The sequence below is a fragment of the Pinus tabuliformis genome, chromosome 1_1, assembly GCF_031772625.1.
Source record: "Pinus tabuliformis cultivar Carrire ecotype Pingquan chromosome 1_1, CPIR1, whole genome shotgun sequence".
Classification (NCBI taxonomy): Eukaryota; Viridiplantae; Streptophyta; class Pinopsida; order Pinales; family Pinaceae; genus Pinus; species Pinus tabuliformis.
The window spans coordinates 898,053,202-898,063,906 of record NC_142297.1 but is presented as its reverse complement, the minus strand read 5'-3'; the positions used below and the strand labels follow the sequence as shown (position 1 = coordinate 898,063,906).

Here is a 10,705-nt window from a genome sequence, read left to right as displayed (position 1 = left end):
ATGTGCTCTATTACGTGAATATCAAATTGGCAATTATTTAAGAATCAGACTTTAGTTGCATCTTATTTACTTTTATTGTTGAAGTAGATTTAATGTGCTCTTATAATTATCAGTTTGATTGTCACATTTGAGTTTGAGATGGATATGGTAATATACAAAAGTTATACATTTTGGCACTTCTAAGGTGTCATTTTGCCTTCTCTTTGATATAGAGCTTCGGGATATTAGGAAATGATGTTTAGGTTTCATTTTTAGTTTCTATCTTCAATAGAGTTTTAAAGAGAGCACCTCTGTAAACAGTTTGACCACCATTGGATGGATTTCTGTTAGAGGCAGAACCACTACTATTTGGAAAATATTGGATACCATCATATTTGGAGGAGACACTATTTTTTCCTGTAATCACAGCCTGTGTATCACAGATGCCATCCTTATTGCATATGATCTCTCCACTACTTTTATTGATTCCTAATCATAAACCTAGTAATGGCAGGTTTTGGAATTATTAGTTGTTTTATTGGAAAAAAATTGTTGTTGGAAAGTGTGCTTGAACCTTTGTAACTCTCATCTTATTATCCAAAGCTTTGTCATTACCTTCTCCCATAACCATTAGACTCCAATCACCCTTGAGCCCTCTTTTATTGAATAATTTTCTAGATGATTTATCTACAAGATCCTTTGAGAGCCATTTAGCTGAAATCCGTAGTCATCTAACCTCTAAGCTTTGCCAAGGAAACCTCCCCTATGATGATAACATACAATCACAAAATAGAAAGAGAGACATCATTGAGACGACAGTGGTGGTTAATCTATTTATTGTTACAAGAGATAATTTGTCTAATAAGTCTTTGCACTAGGCTCATTACTTTTCTAAGAACCCCCATATTATCCTCCCTAAGTTCATTATAAATGAATTATTATTATCTTCAATACCAATATTTACTTGTATGTTCACTATATCCTTTTTCACCTTTTGAATCTCAAATGTTTCATCCAAGGTAGTTTCATGAATATGACAAAGAAAAATGATAAAATTGTGATGTTGAATTTTACTTATGCAATTTATATTGATTCAAACCCTCCCTGTTTTCCATTTTCATTTTAGATGACTCTAATACTTAGATTGTTAAGAAATTCATGTATAACCAAATTTAATTTTAAATGTTGTTTCGAAATTATTCTAACTAGTAATAAACCGAACTAAAAACTTAAAATACCTAGTAGGCTTACTTTCAAAAATATATAAAAATAAGTTGCAAACCACATCATATTGTGCATTCATGAACTTAACAAATATAAAATTCTTGGTAGTTAAATTTGGACAACAAAATATCTACATGTTTGGTGAAGTCATGAAGTTGACTTAATAAATCATAAGAGCCTCATGTTAGCCTATGAGGTTGGTTATAATCTACAATGATAAAAAAAATAGCTAAACATTGTTCACGCTCTACTGTATGTTTGAATTTAAAATTAAAATTTAAAGACATAAAAATGAAATAAGGAGGAGATATATGAGAGGGTTTCAAGGATTTCTTCAAGAAGATATGCAACAAAATCAATTAAGGTCTTTAGTGTAGACTTCTTCAATGAAATTTGCATCCATATAGGCCTTTCTATATCAAATAAACTCATTTGCAATCAATAATTCCCAAATTTGAAATGTATAAGCTCAAGTAGAGTAGAGAAAAGCTTAGCCATCTCAAGTTTTGATAATGGACTATATCTTCAAATCTATAATTAAATTACTTTTAAGTTCAAATGGTAGAAATTCTTGATTTCTAAACTCAACTTTAGTACATTAAAGGTTATTTCTAAAAAGTGCTCAATTGAAACTCCCTAGGTGTAAGAGCTCTATCATATTTTATCATTTAACATGATTGATGATTATTAGGTGAACTGTGGATAAAGGTGTAAAAGAAGATATTGTAAATCATCTATTTCTATAACTAAATGCTACACCTATATACTTTGAGGGACAAATATTGCAAGTGATAATTGTTAAGAGAATGGTCTACAGACATATAAAAGATTACCATTTGAGAGTGCATTGTAAATAATATTTTCGGCTAAAGAACAACTAAAACCTATATCAAAACTTTGAAAGAACAAATATATAAAAGATAATAATTTAATGATATGGAATGTTCATTTGTACTGTAAGAGTTTGCAATGTCTTTTAGGTTTATCACCATTAGAATTCGATATGGTTGGGTTTTAGGTTTAACACCTTCAGAATTCAATATGGTTCAAACTAAAAATCCAGTAAAACACACAAGGAAAGTGGAAGAAATCAAGAATATATATCTAGATTAAATACCAATTAGAGATATGTAATTAGTAGCAAAATTTGTAATTATTATGGATATCAAATAGAGAAGATCCATAATGCATAACACCCAAAATTATTTAAAACAAATGATCAAACATATTTTACAATAGGCCAAAACCATCCCAAATAAGTTATAAAGCCATAAATTTTGTAAAAATGTCTAGCATAAATCAAGGACAGAATTCATGAGGTTATACAACAATTTTTTTTCAATAAAACAACTAATCATTTCAAAACCTGCCATTGCTGGGTTTATGATCAGGAATAACAAAAGCAGTGGAGATATCATATGAAATAAGGATAGCATTTGTGATACACATGCTGTGATTATATTCAAAATCTGGATGCCTAACTCTTAGCTGCTTCAGCCAGGAATCGGCAGAGCTTAACAGAGCGAAAATCCATTGTTGATTAGCACTCCCAGTAGAAGTCCAAAGACTTCCTTGCATTTTGTATGTGGCAAGTCCAAATGGAGGAAGGCTTATGCATTGGGAATCCTCAGATTTCTTTTCAGAAAACTCAGTCCCAGATCTAGACTCAGTATCACCTTGTCCAATCTCATTCTCTGCAACAAATTTGAGATCCAAGAGTCCACATCAAGCTTCCTATTTTCAAAAATTGATTTTCACTTGCTTCTGATATCATATTAAGCCGAATGGAATTACTTGAACAATTTAAATCAGCAAAGGACTATTTCAAAATATAGTATCTATCACAGACCTTGGAAGGAAAGAGACGATGTATGATAAGTTAAGAAGCAGGCCGAGAGATCCCTAACAATACGCCCCGTTGGAATGTGATAAATAGGATACCTACAATCCAGAACATAAATCCCAATTTCTTAGAGGGCTATATTTCACCATAATACTAATGTTGAAAATTGAAAGCTTTCAGCATATGTGATGCAATCTACGATATAAGTAATCGTCAAATGATTTCACAATAAGATGCAGAAAATTTACCATGCAACTGACATCCAACTTGCTGGAGAAAGATCAAAGCTTCTTAAAAAAACCAATTCTGGAAATCCACGTGCTAACTGATTGACCTGCAGGAGAAAAGTACAACTAAATGAGAATAAAAAGAATTTTATGCCGAAAGGAACAGAAGAAGAAGCCAACTAAGACATCTACTTGAACATTAACTTTTAAGATCTTAAGCAAAAAATTGAATATCTTTCTTCACACTTGTCTTGCCTCGAAAATTCACTGAAATGTTTTCAGAAGGCTTTACAATAGATAAACAAAGGAATCGTAGAAATAAGTTAAGGATTTGCTCTTCAGGTAACAGAGCATCTACCTTTTCCATTAGAAGGACTCTTCCATAAGGCAACACTCGATCAAAATACTGGAAACACAGGTGCCCAAGTCGATCTTGTAGATGCCATAAATGATCAGGATCGGCCCCAAAATCTTCGAAGACAACATCCCATGCTCCTACTCTTTCACTGGAATTGCAGGATTCACTTCTGAAGCTTAAAGATCTTTCAGCACCATGTCCACTTTCACTATCACTGCTCGAATCCTCCAGAGATCTCCGAGGCTGAAATACTCTACAGACTCTGCATCGGAGGGCTGCCACCACTTGTTCAATGCAGAATCTCGAAGAGATGTTTTTTTTTAATCAAAGTGTCATTATAAAATCAAACAATCAAACCTCTAAAAGAAATTAAAGGCAGAAAAAAGAATCTAGTATTAACTGCGAGGGACTAAGATGCTATGCATGCCAAGCGTTTCACAACATCATACGACCGAAACATGTGACATTACTGATTATTACGCACTTTTCCCTCAAAATCCCCTAACCCCAACCCCAAAAAGTGGAATCGAACCTTGGTGGGTTCTCGCTTCGCATTCTACTGCTTTCATCACTGAACATCACGATCCCATTGATTATATGGGCTAAATTTTGATAAATGACTCTTAAAATGGTAAATAAAAGCGATTGATTTTCTCAAAATTAGATTGCAGATAAAAGGCTCTGCAAACTAAAGGTTAAGACAAAAATTACATGGCAAATAATGCCGATTAATTTTCACAAAATTAGATTGCAGATAAAAGGCTCTTGGTTGCATAGATAAACCCTTACTTTAATCATTTATCTGCATCAGATAAGAGAGTATGCTCAAAAGCATGATGAGCCTTACCTTGGACAAATATTGAACTGGCATGATTGGTGTAGTGCGTTCCAAAAATCACTCCAGGTTTGTCTGCAACGAAGCTCTCGTATGAGAGGCAGGGATTTCATAAGCTAAACAATTAGACATGTTGTATGCAATCTGGTATTGGGATCGAAGAACCCCAAAAGCCAATTTCTCCCACCAAATAAATCAAAGCCGCAAGCCCCACAACATGCAATTTATTTCTAACCCTCAACCACCACTGATGAAAGATTCAAAGCCCCTTCTTTCACAACAACTGTATTCTACAGCATTACTGATACAGAAACTAAAAACCCCAAATTTGAAGAACGCGGAAAGTGCAGAGCTCGGTCTGTTGGAGTAGTCTGACGTGGTCAATTCTGTTGCATACTTACCATTCAAGTTGTGTGCAAGGAGGTCGGCGAGGTTTGGAGAAGGGAGGCGCCGAGTCGAGGAGGAAGGTGAGTGAGCAGCTCGCGGGGTCGCAATTCCTCATTTCGAATTGGAAATGGCAATAACTCTCCGTGGCTGCAATTCCAGCTCCGATCCGATCTATTCGCTAGATGTCAAGATTGCCAGCTCCGATCGGATTTTCTGTCAGGGAATGTCAGGATTGCCAGGGGAGGGTGGCGGAGCTAGGGGAGGGTGGCGGAGGGCGGAGCGATTGGCGGCGGCCAGAGCCGGACAATTTTCCGGGTAGTGATGGAAACCGGACCATTCCTCCACCTAGGTAGACTACTCCTCTACTATATATAATTTTTCAAATTAATGAAAAATTACGATTTTTCCTTGGGAATTTTTTTTAATGTAATTTAAAAAACATTAATTTATAAGTAACACCGAACCGAACACTATTATTTTAAGAAAAAAACCAAAACCGCTTAACGAGTCACTATCTAAAGAAGTTGGTTACGCATAAACTGGAGTTGCGTGCCGGCCAGAACAACATATCTCCGATGGTTTTTTATTCAGAAAAATTTGCATGGAGAAGTAACAATGGGAGAGTCAATGATTAAGGAACAAATCGATGCGTGCATATATATTTAAAGATGGTAGCGCATAAAACGCGACCGCAATCGAAAATAAGGAAAAGGTTTTTAATTGACCACAGTAAATAAAAAGAATAAAATAAAGATTATTTTAGAAATTCGAATTTATGAAATTTTTTTTACAAAGGTAAATTTATTTATGTCAATTTCAACCATAATTATGTAATTAAATTCCACCTGAAAATACCAGTGTAGATTGTTCTTCGTTATGCTTTTCTATACCCTCTATCATTTTCCATGTTTATATCGTCATTAAAGAAAATCCCCTATTTAAGTCTACTCTTTATTCTTTCACTTAATAATATTTAACCATAATGATTCAAACCATATATTTTATTTTATTTTAAAGATATATTTTCAAGCATCTATGTTGGTATTATCGCTAAACAAAATCCATTATTTATGGATACGCTTTATTCTTTCACTTAATAATATTAAAGTTTTAAATATTTAACCGTAATAATTAAGAACATACATTTTATTTTATTTAAAGCTATATATTTTCAACCATATGCTTATCAATCTCCTCTCTTTTTTTGTCAACCTCCCTCCTTTTTTAAGTGTCGGTAAGGAAATATACCAACCCTCATTAACTGAGGGATTGTTTGATGTTCCAAAAAATTAAAAATTTTCCTGCCATCCATAATTCAAAAGATAAATAATTCCATCCATAATTGAAAAGATAAATAATTCCTTCGAAAGGCATGAGACATATATATCATGGTATATATTTTCATTACATCTTAGTGCAAGTTTTATATTTGGCCTGTACAAATGTAAAAAAGAAAGCTACAGCAACAATCTCACCAAGAAAGACGAGGAGCCAAAAAAATTAAAAACTAGGAAAAGTATAGGTCCGAGAGACCAATTTGGTCTCAGTGGACGGTAACCACTATCATCATCATCATCATCACCAACTTAGTAACTTTCGCCAAAGAGAATAATGAATATTTTCATTATTCGCCAAGGAGAATAATGAAAGTAGAGAAGGCACTTATAAAGAAGGAAGACACGAGGAATGTATGTTTGATCCACAATCCAAAGTGAACCATAATGCAATCAGATATGAATCTCTTGGGTAGAATCCAAAGAATGAAGTAAGGAAATTCAATAGATCACATGAAGAACCATGAAGGAAAGAGGAATTTTGTTTAATCTGAGATGACTGAAGGTGGCAGAGAACGATGTTAGATGCATTACGAAAAGGGAAACCATATAAAAACTTAGCAAGTCGACTTTTGGATCATTAAGAGAAGTAAAATTAGCAAGAAGTAAACTTGGTGATTGAATATACTTATGGTATTGACAACAACCAACCATGCTTTGTATTTGAGGAGAAAACACCGAGACGAATGCATGATTCTAACAAATTTAAAAGGACTGATGTAGGGCTCATAGTCAATGGTAGGTCATACTCATATCATGCCAAGGAACCCAAAATGATTATACACAGGGACGCTATCATTGAAAATAGGTAGCAAGTCATTCCACCAAATCCTAGTGATACAGGTAGGGAGCTTATAAGTCGTCCTTACAATAATTAATTTCTGGATGGAAGGGCTTTAACCTATATCATATATACATGATGGAGTTATAAAAGACCATGCTATAAAATCCTATCTTCCACCTCTTTCCGATTAGGGGTTTACAACACATCTACACATGGAAATCCTTCTCATATTTATGTTCTCTGAGGTGACAACTAATTCAGTGCATAATAATATTTCAGGGACTATTGCATTCAACATTGATGTAGTAATAAACTCTATAGTGACCAATAATACAATCATGTCAATGAGTTTTACCTAAATTAGATTACATCCTCCTAACAACAACCTTCAAAAAGTGGCTATGGATCTAAAGTTTTGAGATCAAATGCAACAAGATTGGAGAATATATTCAATACATGAGAAACCATGCTCACATCAGAAAATTCTTAGGAGTTTAGTCAAATAAAAGAGGTGGAAAATAGTGGATACAACAAAAATGGAGGAACAAAAATAAAATCAAGTTTGAATTTCATTCAAAAGGTTTCCTCACCATCATCTTTCTCAATGGTGACTAACAAGTGTGTATATTTGAGGACACAGCCTCTTTCTTCAATATTTTGGGTTATATTTTTTATTTTGGATTGAAATATTTGTGTCGGATAGGGAGGACTTTGTAGTTTCCCTATTTTGGATTTGCATGCATTTGTTTCCAAATATATTTTGGGATGGAGAAATACTAGAAAGGATTAGTAATTCTTTGGGAAATGTCATCAAAATCTCTAAGGCCATTAAGCAAGCCAAAGTGTATCTCTTATGCATGCCAAAACCTATTTTCATTTATTACTGAGATTATCTATGACAGAAAACCCTCAATTATGAACTTATCCCCCTTAGATATTGTTGGTATCATGAATATGGACATATTTATAGAAATTTCCCACTTCTAACCCATACCTCACTTGAAACTCAGCCTAAAAATAAAGATTCAAAGGGCTTCATTAACTCCCCTTTTGGGTGTTGATCTTAGCACAACCTTTCTCCTCCACACCCTAGAAAAAATCTCAAACTCGGAAATAAATTTGATCTCCTCTCTCATTTGGACACAACACCCCCCAACTCTCCCCTTGACTATGCATGTATGTCCCTCTAAATTGAATATGTAGGATTTGGGTTCCTCTTGATATCCCCTTTGGAATTAGTCATAATCCAATATAACAATAAATAACTTTAGGAAGTTATCCTTCAATGAATTTCTATTTTCGATCAGGAAATGGATCAAGACAAAGGGGAAATGGAGGATATTAATCTTGACTCGCTAGACATCTAATGTATAGAAAAAATAATGGAAATATAAGGATCCTAATTTAATCCCTAAACATCGAGAATAATTTCTTAGAAATTCCTATTGAAATGTATTTTCCATGGTTAGAAGGAAGCCTTAGGTATGGAAAACTTATTTTATTAGCTTGGAGACTAAATGAACCCCCTTAAAATCTTCCATAAACCACACAAAGAGGAATAGTATAAGGGTAGGAGCAAGAATCAATAAATTCTAGAAGAGGTGGGAGAAATTATGCTAGTCAATTTTGGCCAAGTTAAGTTCATCTTAGTGATATTTCCCTCCACCAACCCACTTCCCCACTGAAAACCATCTCCTAGTACATACATGGCCTTAAATGTAATAGGAAGCAAAGGCTCCTTAAAACAAAGTGGCTCTATGATAAACCAAATTTTATGATTATTGAAGAAGAAAATGCTTAGGAAAATCCATAGAAGTGATAGACTCAAAATGGGTAAGTGATTTTCAAAACATGGCTATTGATGCATAGGGACAAGTAGGGGGTCTTGCCATATTTTGGAGTTAATAATAAGTTATAGTTTTATATGCGTTCATAGCCTAAAGAGTTTTTGCATTCAATTTTCAACTCATAGGATATGTGTTAACTTGTGTCCTTTTAAATTTATATGGGTATATATTTCATAAATCTAAAGCACACATTTTCGAAACCATAAGTTAGCTCAATTTCCTCCTTGTAGATTCTCCTTTGATCCTTGAGGGAGACTTCAATGTCATTAAAAATCTCCCAAACAAAACATGAGCTATTGTAAAATTATAAGAAAAAAGTAGCCTATTTGAAGATCTTATGGTTTCAAATTAGGTAATAAATCTCAACATTATTAATGGAACTTTGATCTAGAACAACCGTTGTTGATGTTGCCAATGACTTGCATCTAGATTAAAGAAATTCATGACCTTAAAAATTCTTCAGGCTCGTGATATTTTTTTGTAAGACAACATTATTCCATGAAGGGGCTCATATAACTCACCCATTTATTTATAAATAATCATTCAATCCAGTCCAAAAAAATAATACATTTATATTTGAAATATTTTCATTAGCTCATCCACAATTCCAAGAGAAAATAAAAGAATGGTAGTATGAAGTCAATAACATAACTAGAAGATATTAAACATGGAGTATCTGAGGAAAAAATTCACGATGAAGCAAAAAACCCTCATGCAACAGAAGACGAACAAAAACATGTGGAGGTATTATTTAAATAGAAGTATAGGATACACTTACTAAAAGAAGGAGAACAAAAATATTTACTTCACAAATATACTCCCTAACATAAATAACATAATCTCATATCCTCGTTGAGGAACGTAGAAGTGAAAAAATTCAATATCACAATGATATGGAAGATGGTTTAGCCCACTGTTATGGAAATTTATTGATCAATCGGATCAACTATAGAATAGGAGATACAAAGTATTCTTTAATACATAATATCTCTTGTTACCGAAGAACAAAAATCAGTCACTTTTATGTAGTGTGTTGAAGGAGGGAGTGGAAAAGACCATTAAAGTTATTTCCAAAAAAAATATGTATGTCATGGATGATTCACTCTAGACTTTGTCCAAGCTTGTTGCTCCACCATCCAATAGGATCTCTAGAAAACTATTAAGTAGTAAAAAATTTCTCTCTCAATCTCCCAACCTTAAATTTTACTCACCCTTTTCATGTTTGCACTTGGAAAAATCAAGGTTGAATATTCAATTGAATTTCAACCCATAGATTCATCCAATGTGGTTTATAAATTCATAATGAAGTTCATCAAGAATCAACTCAAACCTATTTTTCCCACTTTGATCTCTCACGAATAAGTGGGTTACGTGGAAGGGAGAAAAATATTGGATGGAATACGGTTTCCCATGATGTCATCCATTTCTTAAAATATTCCAAAAGCTAAGGTTGAATATTCAAGTGACTTTCAACCCAAAGATTTATGCAATGTGCTATAAAGTCATAACAAAGGTCATCATGAGTCACCTCAAACCAATTTTACCCATGTTGGTCTCTCCTAAACAATCAAGTAGCATGGAAGGGACCCAATATTCTATATGATAATGGTTTCCCATGATGTCATCCATTCGTTTAAGTCTTCTATAAAGACAAGGATGCTAGTAAAACTTGACCTATCAAAACCCTTTGAGAAGCTTAATTGGTCCTTCCTCTTCCACACATTATCTGAATTTAGTTTTCCTCCAAAATGGATCTCATATATTCATGGCCTTATTTCCTAAAATATATATATATATATCTTCCTAAACGTTTCCCCTATAATCCTTTCTCACCCACTCAAGGAACCGTGTAAGGGAACCTTCTTTCTCCCTTCCTTTTCAATTTGG

The 10,705-nt window shown here is 33.7% G+C and overlaps 1 protein-coding gene across 1 annotated transcript; it reads right to left on the bottom strand.

Moving 5' to 3' along the window:
- Positions 1 to 2,562: 2,562 nt before the first annotated feature.
- On the bottom strand, positions 2,563 to 4,210 carry LOC149217299 (uncharacterized). The gene is made up of 5 exons (XM_089390181.1): positions 4,164 to 4,210; positions 3,632 to 3,893; positions 3,295 to 3,380; positions 3,053 to 3,144; positions 2,563 to 2,897 (listed from the first exon to the last, which is right to left on the bottom strand). The coding sequence occupies exons 1-5, from the start codon at positions 4,208 to 4,210 to the stop codon at positions 2,563 to 2,565; spliced, it is 822 nt and encodes a 273-aa protein (XP_089246307.1).
- Between the last annotated feature and the right edge of the window lie 6,495 nt (positions 4,211 to 10,705).

Bases quoted from the DNA above. Each gene is read 5' to 3' on its own strand.
- LOC149217299 (XM_089390181.1), bottom strand. From the start codon at position 4,210: ATGTTCAGTGATGAAAGCAGTAGAATGCGAAGCGAGAACCCACCAAG. The intron at 3,894-4,163 runs GTTCGATTCCAC...CCTCCGATGCAG, and splicing joins CGAAGCGAGAACCCACCAAG to AGTCTGTAGAGTATTTCAGC. The intron at 3,145-3,294 runs GTAAATTTTCTG...TCTGGATTGTAG, and splicing joins AGTTGGATGTCAGTTGCATG to GTATCCTATTTATCACATTC.